The sequence below is a fragment of the Vitis riparia genome, chromosome 7, assembly GCF_004353265.1.
Source record: "Vitis riparia cultivar Riparia Gloire de Montpellier isolate 1030 chromosome 7, EGFV_Vit.rip_1.0, whole genome shotgun sequence".
Taxonomy (NCBI): Eukaryota; Viridiplantae; Streptophyta; class Magnoliopsida; order Vitales; family Vitaceae; genus Vitis; species Vitis riparia.
This window is the reverse complement of record NC_048437.1, coordinates 3,098,041-3,118,156: the sequence shown is the minus strand read 5'-3', so window position 1 is coordinate 3,118,156 and position 20,116 is coordinate 3,098,041. Positions and strand designations below refer to the sequence as shown.

General features: G+C 33.6%; 3 protein-coding genes across 4 annotated transcripts; all 3 read left to right on the top strand.

The window, feature by feature from the left end:
• On the top strand, positions 1-2,168 carry LOC117918885 (ras-related protein Rab7). Of its 2 annotated transcripts, none has more exons than XM_034835847.1 (7): positions 1-287; positions 385-411; positions 818-917; positions 1,021-1,167; positions 1,262-1,345; positions 1,412-1,557; positions 1,970-2,168. In XM_034835847.1, exons 1-7 carry the CDS (start codon positions 235-237, stop codon positions 2,031-2,033), a joined length of 621 nt encoding a protein of 206 aa, XP_034691738.1. In that variant the 5' UTR covers positions 1-234; the 3' UTR covers positions 2,034-2,168. The 2 variants fall into 2 exon arrangements, with proteins under 2 accessions (XP_034691738.1, XP_034691739.1); XM_034835848.1 differs by having other exon boundaries at positions 2-287; positions 1,265-1,345.
• A 4,837-nt stretch (positions 2,169-7,005) lies between these two features.
• LOC117917532 (iron-sulfur assembly protein IscA, chloroplastic) lies at positions 7,006-10,010 on the top strand. The gene is made up of 3 exons (XM_034833842.1): positions 7,006-7,225; positions 8,760-8,978; positions 9,703-10,010. Exons 1-3 carry the CDS (start codon positions 7,066-7,068, stop codon positions 9,843-9,845), a joined length of 522 nt encoding a protein of 173 aa, XP_034689733.1. The 5' UTR covers positions 7,006-7,065; the 3' UTR covers positions 9,846-10,010.
• Positions 10,011-11,206: 1,196 nt separating this feature from the next.
• On the top strand, positions 11,207-19,930 carry LOC117919457 (probable ATP synthase 24 kDa subunit, mitochondrial). The gene is made up of 7 exons (XM_034836665.1): positions 11,207-11,343; positions 12,394-12,487; positions 13,163-13,307; positions 14,179-14,289; positions 14,823-14,969; positions 18,864-18,986; positions 19,549-19,930. Exons 1-7 carry the CDS (start codon positions 11,305-11,307, stop codon positions 19,610-19,612), a joined length of 723 nt encoding a protein of 240 aa, XP_034692556.1. The 5' UTR covers positions 11,207-11,304; the 3' UTR covers positions 19,613-19,930.
• The last annotated feature ends 186 nt before the right edge of the window (positions 19,931-20,116 follow it).

Genomic DNA, 20,116 nt, shown 5'->3' with positions numbered 1-20,116 from the left:
AGTGTCAATCAAACAGTGATAGAACCCAAAAAGCAAAACAGAAAAGAGAAGAAGAATGAAGAAGAACCTGGAATCTAGCAACCCTTTTGGTTGAATTATAGATTTCCATTAATGTCGTCAACAAATTTCACATGTACTCTTCCTTGTCCAACCACTTTCAATCTCTCCAAACCATAACAGTTCCTTCTTCGTTTCCCTTCTTTTCGCCTGAAGACCAGCTTGGCCTTGTTCACCATGGCTGCACCAGGAAGAACCTTGCTCAAAGTCATAGTCCTCGGCGACAGTGGGTGCGGTTCCAGTTTTCCTTCTTGGTTGATTTTGACTCTCCCTGCAGTTCTGTAATCTTTATACACCCTTTTTTTCTCTTTTTCTTGTGATTTCCAGGGTGGGGAAGACATCATTGATGAATCAGTATCCATTGAGGAACTTGTTTTCTGAAATTTGATTTATGTTTCCGAATATTGGTTGATTTTTCTCATTTCCCCGTTTCAATTTTCACAAGAATCATAGCTACAGTGCCCGTTATCATATCAAAACAAAAGAAAAGGTAGAAATGGTAGCTGTGATAATATGATTATAGGGGCAGAAGTGGTGGAGCCACTGGAGAAAGGTGGGGGCTATGGTGGTTGTATGATTAAGATCACTAATTATCTCTTCAAACAAAGTAATTTCATCAGTATTCTTTTTCGGGTTAACTACTGGCATCCTGATTTTGAGTTATGGCAGTGATCCATTCTTGATTCAGGAAAATGGGTCTGGTTCTTTTACAAGTTCTGCATAAGGGTCTATCATGTTTTGCCATTAACTGCTAACCCAGATATGTGTACAAGAAGTTCAGTCAGCAATACAAAGCTACAATTGGGGCTGATTTTGTCACAAAGGAACTGCAGATTGATGACAAATTAGTCACATTACAAGTGGGTTATCGCTCAAAAACACTAATCTTTCATCTAATCACTCTTTTCCATTACCCGGTTTCTCTGAAACAGAAGTCTATATATATGTATATACATTGAACAGCTCTGGGACACAGCAGGGCAGGAGAGGTTCCAGAGCTTGGGGTCAGCATTCTACAGAGGAGCAGACTGCTGTGTTCTTGTGTATGATGTCAATGTACTGAAATCATTTGAATCACTCCAAAGTTGGCATGAAGAATTCCTCAAGCAGGTCACTGAAACCCCCTCAATTCCCTTATATTATATTGAATATCTGTGGATTGATTCAAATGGGTTGTCTGGTAATTATTAATATATATTCACAGCAGGCAGATCCAGCTGAGCCTGAGGCTTTTCCATTTGTAGTGCTTGGGAACAAGGTTGATGTGGATGGTGGGAACAGCAGGGTGGTAAGCATCTTCATACTGCAATTTCTCAGGCTTCCCAGGATATAGTGTTGAATGATGGTTTGTCAGGTTTCTGAGAGGAGAGCTAGGGAGTGGTGTGCTTCCAGGGGAGACATACCATACTTTGAGACTTCAGCAAAGGAGGATTTCAATGTGGACGCTGCATTTCTCTGTGTTGCTCGAGTTGGATTGAGCAATGAACATGAACAAGAAAAGTAAGGCCCACTTAAAAACTTATTTCCATCTAAAGTTTAGTCAATATATTTTTTATTTTAAAAGAAGTTTTAAAAAACAGTTTTGGAACACATCCAATTTTTTTTTTCTTTTCCTGTTACAATAAAATACCGAAAAATAAGACAGTGTTTGTTTTTTGGTTGAATAAAAAAATTAAAATATTTAAATTTTTCCATTCAGTAAAAAAAATAACATGTTGATATTGTTCAATATAATTAAAGTTGACTTATTATCAATATATTTAATTTAGTTATGTTGGTTAATATTAATAGATTTACGTACTCTAATTTTTTTTTTATTGACCAAGAAACAAACACCACCTAAAACTTGAACTTCGAAAAATAAATGGCACATCACTATGTTTGAACCTTGTACTTGATGTTTCATTTGCAGTTATTTTAGAGCAATTTCAGAAGCTGTTTCAGAAACAGAGCAGAAGGGAGGGTGTGCTTGCTGAAGTGAGAGATCTCACTGCAACTTGTTTTGTTTGTTTGATTCTTTAATTTATTTGTGTTGGTGCTGTCTGTGTATATTAAGCATTCATCATCCCTTTTTTATTCTTGAAATAAATAAGTTTATGTTCTTGCACCAATCAATTTGTATAACACATGACTCAATGGACTCATATTCTATTTATTTCTTTTATACTGGAGTACAATTGTTTTAGGTCAAAATTAAGTCTTGGGAACTAAAAAGAGACATCATCCTCCTCTTATAAATTAGATGACGTATTCAAATATTTAATTAACTAAAAATTTTAAGAGTAAATTTTCTAATTACTCAAAAATGTTTGTTGATTAATTTTTTTTCATTGACCATTTAATTGATTAGTCGAACTAAAAATGTGTCTAACCGCTAGTTTCACTCCACGACTTTAATTTAAAGCTTTTCAAGTTCATTTATAACTTGAGAAACTAAGGTAGCATCATTTTTAAAGAATTCTAAATATTTGTTGGATGCACCGTTTTTCTATTGATTAATTATTAGTAAATGCACCTTAATCCTAGTTTCTTTGCATAATTGATTCAAAAATTGTAAACTCCGAAGTGCTCCTTCAAGTGTTTAATCTTTTATCATGTGAAGTTACGTCTGGAGTGTTTAATCTTTTATCGTGTGAAGTTATGTTTTGGAGTATGAGGCAAGTGTTGGGTGCAATAATACAATTCTTAAATCCCAAGATGAGTCATTAAAATAATGGTGATGTAAAATGCTATAAAAGACTTACTTATTCTCATTAGACACTTACTAGTTTTTCCGGTTATAAGAATCAACATTAGAGTTAAGGTCAAAGTTTGAGTTACCAGAGCATTACATTAAGGAAGGGGTTGTTGAAATACAACAATGTCACTCTTAAACTTGATGATAGGTCACTCAAATAATGATAACGTTCAAATGTATAAGAGACGTGACCTTTTCTCATTAGACATTGATTGATTTTTGGATGAGATGGTAAAAAACCAATCAAAAGGTACATGTAAGGGATCACTTCAAGGGTTTGCATAAAGACATTTTGGAACCTTCAATCAAAGTGTAAAAGAATCAAAGATTTTGATTGAAGCAAACATGAAAAATCACTTATGGGGGTTGTAATGAAGCTTTTAATACCCATCGTAAAACAATTGAAAGTTTTGATAGAAGAAAATCTTAGTTTTATAAGAGGTATCTCGAGTTGAAGTTAAAGCAAGAGGAAGTGGACCTAGCCAATGACCAAACTACTATAAACACCATGTTTACATCTCTTTATACCTATTTCTATTTACTTGTATTATATCATTTTCTTATTATTTGCATTTTAATTTAATAAAATTTATAAAATAGAATAACACTCAACTCACCCTTGACTTTGAGGTGTTTACCTAGAATTTTTATAACATTATTTAAAAAAAATTAAAATAAAATTGAGACAATGAAAGTATTGAAGTGATTTTATAATTTATTAAAATTTTAAATTATTATCCATTTTTATGAAAAATTTTAATATAATAAAATATTTAATATTTGAATATAATTTAAAAATTTTCATTATTTAAAAAAATTAAGAATTAAATAAAGACGAGATAAAATATTAGAATGATTTTATAATTTACCAAAAGTTCAAAGAGCCCACTGAATAACAAACTAACAACAACTTAGCAAGATTAGAACAATAAATAAATAGTCAAATACAAAACAAAAATATTTATTCATTTTAAAGAAAAAGCTTTTTAAATAAAATTTAGTATATAATTTTTTTAAGCTATGAGTTTTATTTATATATTGATGAAAAATAAGGTTTTCGGATTACCTTTTGAAACGTCAAAGAATCATAGAAAATATATTGGAGCTAGCTTAAAATGGTGTATAAGAGATTGTAGAAAAGTCTACTTCTGGACAAACTATTGGGTATATATGTTGTCTCTTGTGTCTTTCGTGAATGAAAATAACTTACTGTGAAACCAAGGTTGGTTAATCTTTATTTTGATGATAACAAAACAAGGTTTAGAACTAATGATTATATTTCAAGTGTGATTAGGCAAGACGACTTCCAAAGTGGCAATCCAAAGACAAATCAAGCCAATGAGAAATCATAAAAAAGAAGACCACCTCAAAGAGAGGATTTTTTCAAGATCAAAGCTTCTTAAGGTCTCTTTGTAAGGTTGTTGGTGCACTAGGACTTTCATACATTTCATTATTTATTTATGCACCAAAATCATCAAAGAGTAATATTGTTTTAAATATCTTAAGAATTGGATAATTTCATGTTTTCAACTAAAACCTTGTGTTAAATGATTTTCAAACTTGTGTTAAAAGGTTTTAAGTTGAAAGAGGTTGAGTGTTGAGCCAAAAAAATGGCTCAACCGGTTCAACCGGTCGACCGGTTGTGCTCGTCCGGTCGAGGACCGATTGAGGGAGGCCAAAAAGTTTCTCTCTCTCCCAATGACCTTCTCTTCCCGGTCAAGGTTGAACATCAACCGGTTGAGGCCCAACGGTCACTTTTCCTAACGGCTAGTCAACCGGTCGACCCCTAGCTCAACCACTCGAACCCCTAACGGCTAGTATGACTTTTTTCTTCTATAAAAAGGCTCCAAACTTCATTATTTCATAAGCTAAACCTTCTCAAATCTTTCTTCATTATATTTGAGCCTTGGAAGAGTATTTTTTAGTGCAACATTATTCCAAAACTTGCATATCTTTAGTGCACCATTCAATCCTAGTTTCTCTTGTATCATTTGAACTTAAAGTTCTTGTACTAGGATTTTTGAGAGATCATTTTATTTGTAAATCTTTGAGATGAATTTTCTCAAGTGAGAGGTATCACTTGAGAGGTTGTTCAAGAGTGGGATAACTCTTGAGAAGTGTAAAGGATGCTTGGAGCCAAAAGTCCAAGAGGGTGAATTGGAACCATAATCTAATTGTAAAGAGATTGGAAGCTTGGTTGAAGCTTCAATATAGTGGAACCCTCACTCGGTTAGGAGGTTGAAGAGAGTGGACGTAGGTAAGGAAGTGCCGAACCACTATAAACTCTCGTGTTTGCACTCTCTTTTCCATAACCCTTTAAAATTATATGCAATTGTGTTTATTTTATTTATTATATATTTGCATATAATTGTCTCTTATTTTTGCATAGTTTAAATTTGTGAAAAAGAGTTCATCACCCTATTTACACCCCCCCCCCCCCTTCTAGGGTGATTACCATAGTTTGGATTAGCTTCAAATTCCTAACACTTACATTACATCAATGTGGATGCTAAAGTGCATGATTTTCTAAATCAGGACACCAAGGAATCTCCAAGCTATTTCGGCATTCATTCTATCGAATGTTTTACAGATATTAAAACAATTCCAATCCATTCCTTTCCCATTGAGGATATGATTTTTTGGGGTTTCTCTTAAAGTGGTAAGTTTGCTCTTAAATCAACAACTTGGGTAATGAGAAAGCCTTCGATGCACTCTAGATAAAAAATGTTGCATTGGATTTGGAAGTTAAATCTTTTACCAAAAATAAAGTTTTTCTTATGGGTGGTTATTAGAGATGCCCTCCTTACTTGTGGGTTTTTAATTACTAGAAGGTTGCAAATTACAAACATGTGTTATCTATGCAAACAAAATGTTGAGAATATTGACGATATTTTTAAATATTGTCCTTTTGTTTAAAGAATTTGGGATCACATTAAGTATAATTGCCCCACACCTCTCTTCTATGAAGGTGACTTCCTATCTTAGCTTCAAACAGTGTATAAAAACTGTAAAATCAACTGCAAAATTTATAAGGATCTTAAGGAAAAAATTTCCATTATTTTGTGGAATGCATGGATTCAAAGAAATCAAGTTTTATTTAAGAAGATCCAACCCAACCCCTTTCTCGTCATTGAGAAAACTACTTTAAACTTCTAAAATCTCTAAAATTATATGATTGACTCCTATTTTCAAATCAAAGGATGCAAAGTCCACTGATTGGTTAAAAAATGGATTTGTTGGATTCTTCCAATTAATGGAAGATTCAAATTAAATTTTGATGGTTCAAGGGTAGAGAATAAAAATGTTTTAGGATGAGTTATTAGAGACTTTAATGGTATCATAGAAATGATTGCTAATAGACATATATGTAATGCTTTAATAATTATTGCAGAATATATGGCTTTAAGAGATGACATGTTAGCTGCCAAGAATAATGAGTTTTTAAACCTAGAGATTGACGGTGACTCAAAAATAGTTATAGATTGTTATAATAAAAAAAGAAAGTAATATTCCAAGTTCTATTATGCTATTGGTGGAGGATGTTTGGAAGTTATCGATCTATATATTTATGATTGTCATCATATTTATAGGAAAGCGAATAAAACAACATATTGTTTAACGAAGAAAGATATTTGTAATCCAAATTCAATCATTTGGTGGTCAAATTTTTCTTACGATGTTAAAAATTTTAGTTTTGAAGATTATTGTGGCATATTTTTCAATAATATTTGTAGGTATTCTATTTCATAGTCTTATTTCATAAAATAAAATAAAAAATGTCAAAAAATCCTAATTGATTATTTTACTAACCAATTTTCTTCCTTTAAATAATGAATGGAACTATGAGAATCGTTATTTTCTTTGAGTATAAGAGTCTCGACCTTTTCACGGAGAAAATTGGAAAAGCTTTAAAAGAAAGAAATTTTGTTTCTTTCCCCATTTTCTTATTTATTGGCACCCACTATATATATATATATACCATACATGTGCTTGGATTGTTAGAAAGAGGAGAAAGTATCTTAGACATAGAAATATAAGCCTCATAAAATAAAAAACAATGGAATAGTAAAATTAAATAAATAAATAAAAAGAGGACCTCATGCTTATATGATGGTACCTTCCTTTCAGTCAGCGAACATTTGTTGACTTTTGGACGGCCAGGATCTTCTGATTATTCATGATTTTAGAAAATTTGTCATTTACTCAGACCAGAGGTGGATACACCGAACCTCATTTCTCTCTCTCTGATTTTTGTTCTTTGCTCCTCTGCAATGGCGTTCTCTGCAATTCCTCGTTGTTGTCCCTCAACTCTACGCCTGCCGAGGAATTCAAACTCTATGCCCCAGCCCTCCACTTCGGTTTCTCTTCGATCTTCATCGTCGAATCTCAGCTTTCCAAAGAGATTCTCTATTCGATCATCTTCTGTTTCAGGTTTCATTTCCTGATCTTGTTTCGTTTCGATTTTTTCCTGCCTGCTTGCTGAGAAAATCGTCGAAAATGGAAGAAGTGATTTCTGGATTTCTATGTTTACCGCCGCTTGATAGTTAATTATACATCGTAAGGTCTGAGATGGTTTTGTTTGTTTTCCTTTTCCGTGCCTTTTTCTTGGCAACCAAACGGGACCTTGGATGGTTAATTACGGAAATTGTAGTTTGTATTGGTAGTTAAAATCAGTACAGCCGTTAAACAAGGGTTCGAAATTTGCTTTAGGTATTTCGATTGTGATACTAATCGTATGCGTATATTATTATAAAATTGATTAAATCATGAACAATTATGTTCAATATTTTCCTTCTATATAGTATTCATAATCGCTCAGCTGAATCATACGTGAAACTGGCTTAATTATTTTTTAATATAAAGTAATGAACCCCTATTAAGATTTACAAGCCATAGGATACATAGGTTAATTCAGGAAAATGTTGGTGGAATTTAGTAAGGAGTTCTGCAAATGGAAATTTGAGACATGGGTCAGTGCTGATGCCCTATTTTGATTTTTCTTTTAAGCAAATGGTAGACATCTGGGCCAAACAATCAATATGCCTCAGTTATTGTTGTCCTTGGATAATTTGTACTTAAGATAGATTAATTATCCTTAATTCTGAAGCATCCGATTTTGTTTGCCTTAGGAGAGATGTGTAGCTGATTTTATAGGTGTTAGTGTTGTGTAATTTGCTCACCTTTGCTCAATTTGGCTCTCTCAACAAAGTCTTATACCAACTAATGTGGTCAGTGATACCAACTCTTTGTTGTCATTCTGCTCCATTTGGAGCTATATCTTTTGTTATAGGTGGTCATGTTGTTCTGCAATAGAATCAGATGATCCTTTTGGCCTTCCTCTTTGCTTGTGGAACTATAGACTTCCTCGTCAATGCTACTGCAGTCTTTGGTGTACTTTAATAAAACATTCTATTCAACTTCTCTCATTTCTTAGTCCAATTGAAGCTATCTTCAGCTTCAACTGGAAGTGCCTGTCAGTTGACGCTTTACACATGTTTCATGAACAGTTATGGCTATCTCCAGGTTATAAATTTTCAACATTCTACATGTCCTACAAATTATCGTTTTCATTTTTTAGGTTTCCTTGGAGCCAAGGTGAGATTGTGAAAATTTAATATGATATGTGTGTGATAACTGTGTGAAAATGTTCATATCCAAAGATAACAAAAGTGGTATACATGTTAATATGAGATAACAACATCAGTCTCTTCTGGGTATTCCCAGGTCAAAACCAGATTCTTTGTTTAGTTTTCTTCAAGACACCCTGATTTGAGAATTGCTTGAAATTTGAAGTTTGTATTTTATCTATATCCTTCATCTCCTATTGTGGTTGCTTATGATTGTACTGATAGATGATAAAAAAAAACTTGTGTGAGTTCCATGTTGTCTTCTAGTTTTTTAGTTTTCAGTTTCTCTTGAACATATCTTTTACTGAATTCATACTTAAGCTCTTTGTATGTTTCAGCAACACCGACAACTGGGGGGCTTATGCCTGCAATTTCCCTTACAGATAATGCACTGAAGCACTTAAATAAGATGAGGTCTGATCGGACAGAAGATTTGTGCTTAAGAATTGGTGTTAAACAGGGTGGATGCTCTGGCATGTCTTACACCATGGAGTTTGAGGACAGAGCTAAGACAAGACCAGATGATTCCATTATTGAATACAACGGTTTTGTGATCGGTAGGCCTCTACCTTCTTTTTCTCCCCTTTCCATGAGGAGAAAGATATTTTTGAAAATAGTTTAGCCATGTTTTTGAAAATAGTTCTCAATTTTTTTTTTTGAAAACAATTCTTAATATTTTTGGGAACAAAAATCTATTTGGGAGCTCAAATATGAAAAATATATATTTTTTTAAAAAATTTTCCCTATGAAGAATACCATTTAGTTACGTAGAACGCAAAAGTTTTTAAAGTATTCTCTATATTTTTAATTATTACTCAGAACACTCTACAAAAAAACAATTGAAAATGCTATAAATTTGTTTAAAAAATAGCCTATTTTTAGAACAAATTCACAAAAAACTGTTTTCCGAGTTAGAAAACAGTTTCCAAATAGACTTCAAAGTTGGATATACTCTTTATGGCTGTTGTTTACTGATGGTCCCTCATTGCATGAGGTCGAGTCTGATTTGGTGCAATTTGGCTTCATTACATGGATTTCCTTTACGTTGTGTTAGTATAATGATCTATTTCTGAAGCATGCTTATGTTGGAGTTATGGTTTTTGTATGTTCATAGACTATAGCCATCAAAGGCTCGTGAATTATCAGAGCACCTGTATGTTTATCCATAGTTGGGATGGAGTCCACTGCTTTCCTGAGTTTCTGAAACTGTCATAGATTACCATTCCTCAATATTCTATGCGGTTGTTTAGGCTATTTACTTCATTTCCATTGGTTCTGCAGTTTGTGATCCAAAGAGCCTTCTCTTCGTATTTGGGATGCAATTAGACTTCAGCGACGCGCTCATAGGTGGAGGCTTCTCTTTCAAGAACCCAAATGCTACCCAAACCTGTGGCTGTGGTAAATCCTTTGCTGCTGAAATGTGAAATCATTGGAAAACCTAGACACAAATGGTAGGATTAAATGTTTGTTATCTCTCAGTTTGTGGATTACTCTGCCATCACATATATAACACTAGCATTGTTTTCCTGACATATTTGAAGGACTCAGATTCCTGATCTATTCTATTCTGTCAGCGTTTCTGGGTTTTTGTTGTGGTTGATCCATTTCCTATCATCATATCCTTCAAACTTTTACAGCAATGCGGAAGAATCCATGTGTGATCTAGGGATATGCTCACAAAGCTTCCCATCCTCATTCACTCTATGTCTGTTCAATTTTACTCTTCCTGGACATCTATAAATTCCAGGTGTTCAAACACCCCAGAGAACAGATGATTTAGATGTTGGAACTTGAATGTTTGAGCATGTTAGGCAACTGTTTTTATTTTCAAACTGGAAAAATGTTTTGCAGATTTTTGGACTGAAAACAGTATTTTGAGAATTTGTTTTGAAAAGAGAATGATTTTTTAAAACAGATTTCGGGTGCTTTTACTGTTTTTTAGGAAACATGGAGATATCACTTTCATGAAACCATAACCCTAATTGCAATCCTTCTGCATCCGTTCCTGAAAATAAGAACTATGGAGATTGATTCCATCAACCGATCTTTTTTTTCCTAGAAACGGTGGAAATAGAAATAATTTACTTTCGTTTTTTTTTTCCTAACAAAAAAAAGATTAAAAAAAATTTAATTTACAAATTTAAGGGAAATGAGAAAATGGATTCCAAATTTAGATTTGATTAAACCCCCAATTATTAAATTATGGTTAAATAATTAAACATTATAAGTCAAACTTTTTAATAAACCTTGTGAATAATTAATCTAAATTTTTGTTTTGATAGTCGATTTTCCATTTAAACTTCCATGTTTATAAGATTTATTATAAATAAATAATTTTTAAAAATAATTTATAGTTATTATTTAAGAATAAAATTATACAGCTTAAATATGAAAAATAACTATTTTGGCTTATTCTTGATGAAAGGATTGCATATTTGTATAAAATGCAAAAGTTATTAATTTTTTTTTTTTAAATTATTGTTCCAAATACTCTAAACAAATAATTGAAAATATTTTAAATCAATTATAAAACGCAAATTAATTTTTGAATAATTTTTTTAAAAACCTGTTTTTATCAAACATATTTTTTAAATTAAAAAATATTTTCAAAAACGCATCCAAACATGTCAAGAATATTTTACAATATAAACAAAATGATTAAAATAAAAATAGCAAAAATGTGATTAGCCAAACAAATATTAAAATGAAATATAAGGAAAAAAAAAAAAAGGGTCTCAAAGATGAGCGGCCCAGATATAATGCAGAGGTGCTCATGGGATACATACAACGCCATCACAGCTCTACACACTCGTGCGACCTCAAAACTAAGGCTTCACCAATCGGAACTCAAACCCTAACCCTAATCGCGCTGATCGTCCGATCATGGCCTTTTCCTCTCGTCTCTTATCCAAATCCAAACAGGTATTTCCTGCATTTTCTGCTGTCTGTTTCCCGAGAAAACCAAGAAAATGGAAAATGATTTATTTATTTATTTTCAATCTAATGTTTTATTTTCGCCTCAGCTGATGGCATTAGGCGCTGTTGAGTGGATTTGATTTTTATTTTTTTTGTTTTTGTTATCGGATCCGAGATAATTGAGGACTTGAGATTCGACGTTGTTTTGTATGTTTCATTTCCGTTTTTTCGTATTTTAGGGTTTTGGTTTGTTTTATGTTACGGTTTTGATCGATTCTTGAAGCCGATCTGCTGAGACTTGAGAATTTTGTGGAGGCGATGTGCGTCGAAAATGATGTTTGGTCTTAAGGTGTGAGAGTGGGCATGGGGCAATCGAAATGATGATTTGAATGACTTGGAGATTTGTGCGGCTCTGTAGTTGATTGTGCTGCGATGAAACTCAATATATTGATTAGCTGCTTTTTTTCCCCTTTATTTTGGGAACATCATGTTTGATTGCTGAAAACATATGGAAGAAAATGAAAATGGAGAATCTTATAGTGGGCTCTGTTTGTGTTAAAGCTGTGGTTGCAAGATTTTAAACTACTATCAATTTTCATTATTTCTTATCACTCAAATAAGAGCAAACAAGAGAAACAATGGAAACAGTTTAGACATGTGTGGTGTAAGCCATATAGAGTGTTTCTTCTTGTTTGGAGCGAGATAACTGCAATGATGAAAACAGCAACAACAATGATTATATAACACAACAGCATCAGGTGGTGATGGAAACAATATTGCAAGTTCATGTGAAATGTTGTGGGAAACAGAATAAATATCAATTTGGGTCTGAAAGGTAGAAAGACCATAAAAAATACTGATATGTAGAGGGTTGAGTCAAAACCATATCTTTCTCTCTACATTGACCATGGAAATGTAAGGCATTTGGCCCCAAGATAAAATTTTATTGCAGTTTTGTATTTAAAGCTTCTTTTGTTTCTCATCTTTAGGGTGATTTTTTTTCCCAATCTCTACATGTTGCTAATTATGTTTGCTTGTCTTTTTGTGCTTATACAGTTGTATGGCAGTCAGATCATTTTACAACAACAGCATGCTGTTCCAGTCCGTTTCTTCGCCAAAGAAGCTGCTCCCCCAGCTCTCAAGGGGGATGGTGAGTGACACTGTAGAGTTCTCTTTGTTTTTGATGTTTTATTGTGCACTAATCAAATATACATCGCTTTTCCATCAACGACTTCATGTAAAAGTTTGTTCTCAAGTCAAGCCCATGCACTTCATTTTTCTATGTGCTGTTTTGTTTTCTTTGCATGATGGATGTGAAGATGCAGACAGCTATATGAGTCCATCTAGTATCTGCAATGAATCTTTCTTTTAAGTGGTCATTATGGTAGAGACTACCAATTTTGCGACAAATGCAGCCTGCTTGATCATTTTTTCGCATGCACCTGTAGTGACATTCAAGTAATTGTTCAAGTGGTAAACCAGCTGGTGTTACCATTCACATATTTGTATATCTAGACCTATCTGCATTTCGGAGACTTGTAGCAACACCAAACATGACGGATTTGTTTGCACTTGACTCAGTTCACTACTTCCTCAAATAAAGTCACTACAGATGTTGGTGTTCAAATGTTTGTTATTTTTTTGTGCTTTATTAACAGAGTCACTGCATATGGTTTGCAGTTAACTGTTGTTGATGCATGTATGATGGGCTATTGTGGCAAGTTATTATTTTCTGAAGCAATGTGTAGGTTCAGTTCCATTTCCTATATTATTTGCATCCATGATTAATTGGCTCTGACAAGGGACCTGCATTTGACCTTAATAGAGATGTTGAAGAATATTTTTCTGGAGGTTAAAAAGAAATTTGAGACAGCCATGGGGGTGCTTCGGAAGGAGAAGATCACCATCGACCCTGAGGACCCTGCTGCAGTCAACCAGTATGCAAAGGTTATGAAGACTGTAAGAGAGAAGTAAGTTTCTGTAGTTATATCTAATTTATGTCTGGTCTTTCAGTGAAATGATTATCCGTGTGAGTTTTTGTTGGTGTATATAAGCCTCATATTGCTATATAAATGTCAAAAAGTTTGTTCGAGAGCTTTCCATTGGTCATGCTACAGGAATCAGTGGTGATGCACCATGCCAGGACTCAGGGCAAAAAGTATATCACTTCTGGTCACTGAAGATCATTTGTTGATTACATGTTACACAAAAAAAAAAAGAAAAAAAAGAAAAAAAGAAAAAAACAGACAAGCCATAATGGACCAAGTTTGTGCTGAAGATTGTTAGCTTGCCACAGGAGCTGTTTCTTTTTTTTCCTCAAATAATTCTTGTTCTTAATAGAAATTAGTCGGAGATAGCACTTGTGACTAGCATCTGCCTTTGAGGCCTGACTCTAAGTGGTTACGGGATGGGGAGGGTTTGTGGGAGGTTCCAGGTTCAAGTCTCAATGGAGACAAAAATTTACCTATATATAAAAAAAAAATACTAGCATCCAATTTGTAGATCTGTAGGATTCTCCTTGATCTGGCTACAGTTAAAGATCGCATCATCCGATGCATGCTAACTTAATGATTTAACTTGGACATGCCAGATTTGATGGATATAGACAAGTAAATATAATCTCTACCTTGATGACATGATTATTATTTTCCTTTACTTAGTCCTTTTTCCTCTTAACTCAGTATCAACTTTTCTCTAAGAGCATATAGTTATACTGCATATCGCATTCAGCCTGGAATCAATATATGGTTTTCTGATTTTTGCTTGGGTGGATATATTTCTCCACATTTTTCTGTATTGATTTATGATGCATTTTCTTATGATCTTCCTGAAACCCTACAGGGCAGACTTGTTTTCAGAATCCCAAAGAATTCAGTACACCATTCAAACCCGAACTCAAGGTATTCCAGATGCTCGTACATATCTGTTGACATTGAAGGAGATAAGAATCAAGTAAGCGTTCTTGTCTAAACCTACTTGCATTTTCTGTTTAAGATATTCATAACCTATTAAGTTAGCTTATGTAGCTTTTGCTCTATCTTGCTCCTATTCAGTTGTGCCATCCTTCTTAGTTACTGGAAGATGCTTGGCTACAAGCAAAAGTTATATTTTATGATTGCCCTGGTTTTTTCCTTCCTTTAGATGTTTCCTAATAATGTGTTTTCTTTCCTTGATTTGAACCTTAGAACATTTTTGTTCATGAGATATAAACATGAGAGCTTGTTTAAATTTGTCGAAGTTTACTGTTGATAAGTGATGTATAGTCATCAAACAATTAGTTTTTCAGCTGCTTACTTCTGTGGTCTGATATTATATTCACTATTAAAATGATTGTATCACATATTGTACAGTTACTATTGTATTGTTTTCCTTATTATTGGTAGGAATTATCTTGTTAAATCCCCATGAATAAATTGAAACCTCAGATTCATACTCAAACTACAATAATTCCATAAGACCCTTTCCCTTTATTTATTTATTTGCAGGAGAGGTCTCACTGATGAACTAGGTGCAGAGGCTATGATGATGGATGCACTAGAGAAAGTTGAGAAGGAACTCAAGAAACCACTTATGAGGAATGACAAGAAAGGAATGGCTCTTCTTATGGCAGAGTTTGATAAAGTCAATAAGAAGTATGTGTTATTTCACAAATTGAATGTTCTGCATGTTCTGGACTTGATAAGATTGAGCCATCTGATCCTTACTCTTCTATGCATGCATCTCATTATGATGACATCTTTTGCCAGTGTTTGTGGTTTGAACAGAATTGATTTTGTGATTTTTGGATTTCCTTTGGAAGGATGTTGGTTATTAATTTATTAGATATACCCATAGTTGTTAAAAACTTACGATACATGATACAATATAACAATACAACAATATATATGTGTATATATATATAATGGAAATCAGTATGTAACGCAATTTGTATCTTGTAATTTATGGAGCTGGGCTAGATTGTATATTGGAGAGGAGTCTCTCTCCCTTATAGGCTTTTTGGAGTGGTTAGTATCCACTTGAGGGGCGGTGAGGCTCTTTTGGCTTTATTTTTTGCTTGTGAGGCCCTAGCTGCCTTGTATATCCCCTGTATGCAGTGTGACTTTTTGCCTCTGGTTTAATTCAACTCTGGCTTACTTATCAAAAAAAAAAAAATTTGTATCTTATCTTAAAGTGTATCTTAGGATATGTATACGATACACTTTATGATACATGATATAACAATACAACAATGCATATATCTTAAACGATTTTTCATAACTTTTAAAAGAAATCAATTTTTTTTATTAAAAGAATTTATTATATTAATTGTTTAAATGTACAAAAGGAAGGGAGAAAGAGGTAAAATAGTCTTATATGAAAAACTACATTCTTACTGTCAAAGGTCATATTAGAAGTCGAGTAAATTTAGTTTTACAACAAATATTGTAATATTTTTGTTTAAGAATGATAGTGATTAGTGAATAAAAACTTTTATTTAATATATTAACTTTTTTATTTAAATTTCTTTTTTGGTAAGAAAGAAATGATGACTGACATAAACAATTGGAACTTTGAAGATAACACATAAAGACATATATATGTATGTATGTATGTATGTATGTAATGTATCTATATGTTAAAAGTCATATTTTGTTAAATTTAACTTTTCAAAACTCTCATATAGAATGTTTTCATAGGGTATGATGTAGTTTAACTCTTCAAATCCTACATTTTTCATAGAATTGGTTATATATTACTTTATACTTCATACTTCCAATGTATATGCACATATATGTTTATTTTTCACTTTATAAAGAAACTTATGATACATAATACGGAAAAATAGAAAAACGATGCATGATAGGTTTTATGACTTAACAAGTATGGATATACCTAAAACAAGGTATAAAACACAGTTTAATGAAGCAATCATAGATTAAACTTGCCTAGTTGCATAAATGAGTGCCTGGCCTGGTCTTTGCACTTACTAATATCATGGATTTTTTTTTTTTAATTTTTTGATAAATAATATCAAATTCACTACAAAATAAAAATGCCACAAGGACGTACCAAAGTACACAGGAAGTATGCTAATAGTGTTACTAATATCATGGAAAATGAGTCTTGTAAGTTACAGATCTTGAATGCACTGTTCTTCTTTAACAAAATACGAACAGTGTGTCATAGTCGAATGGCCTTCAACCTAGGCACATTGCACCTAGAAGTTCAAAAACATGTAATGTTGTAACTTGGTAACATCCACTCTTTTTTTTTTTTTTTTTTTTTGCCTATTTGTAAATATCTCAAAATGAAAGAATCAGTGATCCAATGCCACTGGGAAAGGAAACCAAGCCATTGGTTGGGGACTCATGGAAGAGAAAATGCTTTCATGTTTCCCCAAGTCAATCTATTGGATGCCTTCAAAATGTTTACTCATTGTGGCTTCAATGAAAGTGTCTTTGTGTCTTCATGAGATAATAGAGAATGTGCCTTTTTTTTTTTTTAATATTTTCTGCATATGTCAGTTACCAATGAGTTTAGTGGAATCCCTTTTGAGTGTCGCTTTGTTGGATGTCATATTGGTTCAGGCAGCTATGGATTATGGTTGAGAGATTATTGCTTCATAGTGGACCATTCCCCTTTCATTGGAAATCTTAATCTAAATTCGATGTTTATCATAAAACTCGGATAGATGGGTTGGAAGCTTTTTAGAGGAGAGACATGATTTGTGTTTTCCTTGGCCTGCAGGGAGGGACTGGCTATTGAAGCTTGAAATTTAAGCTTTGATTTAGGTCCTGAGAGAGGCTTTGCTTTGCAGGGGTCAGGTTTCTCAATAAAGGGGTTCCCTGTTGGTGTCCTTGGTCTTCATGCTGAGTATGGAGGGTTGTGTCTCAATAATGTCTCTTGGGGCAATGGGGCAATGAGTATAGAGGGTCTTGTTGCAGGCATTTCAAATGTCTCTTGGGGTAATGGGTATCTCCTTCAAGTCAGGTCTTAGATTGCTAATCAGGAGGTGGGTGGCTGGGGAAAGAAAGCTAGGTCCTTGAAAGCATTCATGGGTCTTTGTTAATCACCTTGGATTTTAGTTTGTTTGTTGGGGTTGGGGTGGTATGGCATGAAGAGAAGGAAAGGGCTGTGTTGATTTTAATTTTAGTCTTTAGGCTTTCTATAGAAGGGTCCTCTTGTTTCCTTAAAATAAAACGTCATTATATTACCTGGCCTTTATGTATATAGGATGATGGATTTTGAAAAATAAGGAATAATACTTCCCTTTTACCAGCCTCACAGTCAAAGTCTAGGAGGTGAACTTGCAAAATAGAATTCATGCTGGCAATCCTTACAGTTGGGGCAAGTTGGGAAAATGATTAAGCAACTTAGTCCTTAAAGAGACGATTGTGAAAATTGAATGTCTGAGAAAAAAATCCCTTGTGTTTACTTTAGGTTGGGTTCTGTTTTGAAAACGTTTTCGTATTTTTACTTTCTTAATTTTTATTTAAGTTGATTGATAGAAATAGTGAAAGCAACGAAATTGCATTTGTCCTTTATTCTTACTCATTTTGTTTGCCCTATTTTTTATTTTTAAAATGGTGTAATAAGAAGTTCAAATATGCTTATAATTAATCTATGATTTTGTTCATATTTATATTCCTTTTATATTTATAATATTCATATTCCATTTATATTATGGGCCTGATTAGGTCTTTTAAGTGATTTTGTTCACTTCACTTCTTCTTCACTTAAGAAAATTCTGAAAACATCAAATTAGTATTTTGACTTTCTGGTTTTTTCTGAACTCAGTTTCCCAAAAAATGAAAATAAAAAAGAAGCTTCTAAATATATATTTTTTTTCAAACTGGGTTTCTATTTTATTTAAAAATGAAAATAGCAAACAATCCAAACAAGGACAGCCTTAGCTTCTCTGTCTTCTAACCAATTCTTCTTTCTTTGACTTGGCTGAGCTATAAGAGGAATTCCCCATTTAACCCAACCCATTTTATCAAGGCATGGATTCTACCTTATTCTTTATATTCTCAGGCCTCCTTGTAATTGATGAAATGGTTTTCTTAGATACTAGGCACACCTTGTTGTTGACATCTTATAGAAGGAGAGAAATAGAAGAGCCTTCGAAGATTTCGAGTTGGTGGATCAAGCTATTTTATGGTCCTTTTTGTACATCTTTTTGGATTGGGTCAGGGTGCATGTAGGTTTTAGCTTGTGGTCTTTATTGGATTTCATTAATTGGTTGGGTTGTATGTAAGCTGAGGTCTTAGTGTTTTGGTTTTTTTTTTTTGGCCTTGGCACCTTGTATGCATCGTGTATACTTTCGAGTGCTCGTTTAGGCACTCTTAATACAATTGCTTTTACTTATAAAAAAAAGTCTTCTTGTTGCCATCTTTTGCTTTGCTCTTTTCTAGTGGTGAATGTTGCATATTTCTCAGATTGATGTAATTGTAATGATTTTTGTTTGCTCCTTGGCTGCCTCACCATTATTTGAGATTAAGGTGCAGGCTTATGACATCTTTTTATCCAACTGTTTATCTTCTCAGGCTTGGAGTTCGAAAGGAGGATCTGCCCAAGTATGAAGAACAGTTGGAACTTAAAATTGCGAAAGCACAACTGGAGGAGCTAAAGAAGGATGCTCTTGAGGCAATGGAAACTCAAAAGAAAAGGTACATCATTGCTCTCTGCTGACTATCTTGCTTTTAACCTTATGCTCTCTTGACTCTCCAATTTTAAGTATGGTAAGACCCTGATGACATAACTCTAAAAATGTTATGCAAGTCCCTCTTGAGAGTTAAAAGTAGGCTACTTTTAAGAGTGTTTGGATAGAACCTCCAACCAGGCCCCACACTCTACAGATGCACTTCTCCACATCCTGAAGAAGCAGGTAGAATCCTTGTGGGAAGCAGATTTTTATTCAATTGAAAAATTTAAAAATGTCATAATGATCCTTGGATGAGTGGAGACGTCAGACAAAATATGTTGATATGATCATCTCTGCGGATTGCCCAGTATAATAACATTTAAAGATGGTAATGCATTGGAGTGGGTTGATATTGTTTTTAAATTGCTAGTGCTAATAATTTAGAAAACTGAAATCTAGTATGATTCCAAGTGAGATTGGTAATCCTTCAAGCTGTGCCCCCAATCCAGATTCCAAATTGAGTTTTACTGATTTGTTGTATTGGAGTTGATGTGTGTTTTTTTAATGGTATTTTTATATTGTTTCAGGGAGGAATTCAAGGATGAGGCAATGGTTGATGTGAAGTCATTGGACATCAGAAACTTCATCTGAGATACAAACCCTGCTCTGTTTTTGTAATCCATTTTCCTTCTCTTTTTTGGTTTTTTCTAGTTTGACAATTGTTGGGACAAGAGTGGAAAAGGCAACAATTGTTTCACTTAGGCGCAGGAACATACCCGTCCTGCCTCTCATTTAAATAAACGGACACACCCATCATCAATCTGGAAGTGTACTAGTTCTATTGCAACTGAAATCCAATACTCCCTGGTTTTGTATTGTTCTGATTTATCGTAGACACTACTCTAGCGATGGCTGAGGGTTGGGAATCTGTTGTCTCCACCCAATTTCACAATTTCTTCCTTTATTTTCCATTAGCAAGTATCCTAACATACTCTATATACGTACTTTGATCCGTATTCAACTCTGCAAGGACGCATGACTGTTTCACCCATGGGCATGCAACCAAATATTTACCATTTTACAGGTAAAATTGCATTTTTTTATTCTTTCTAAAGTTGGAAGCCCTTAAGAAAAGCCCATTTACCGATTTAATTT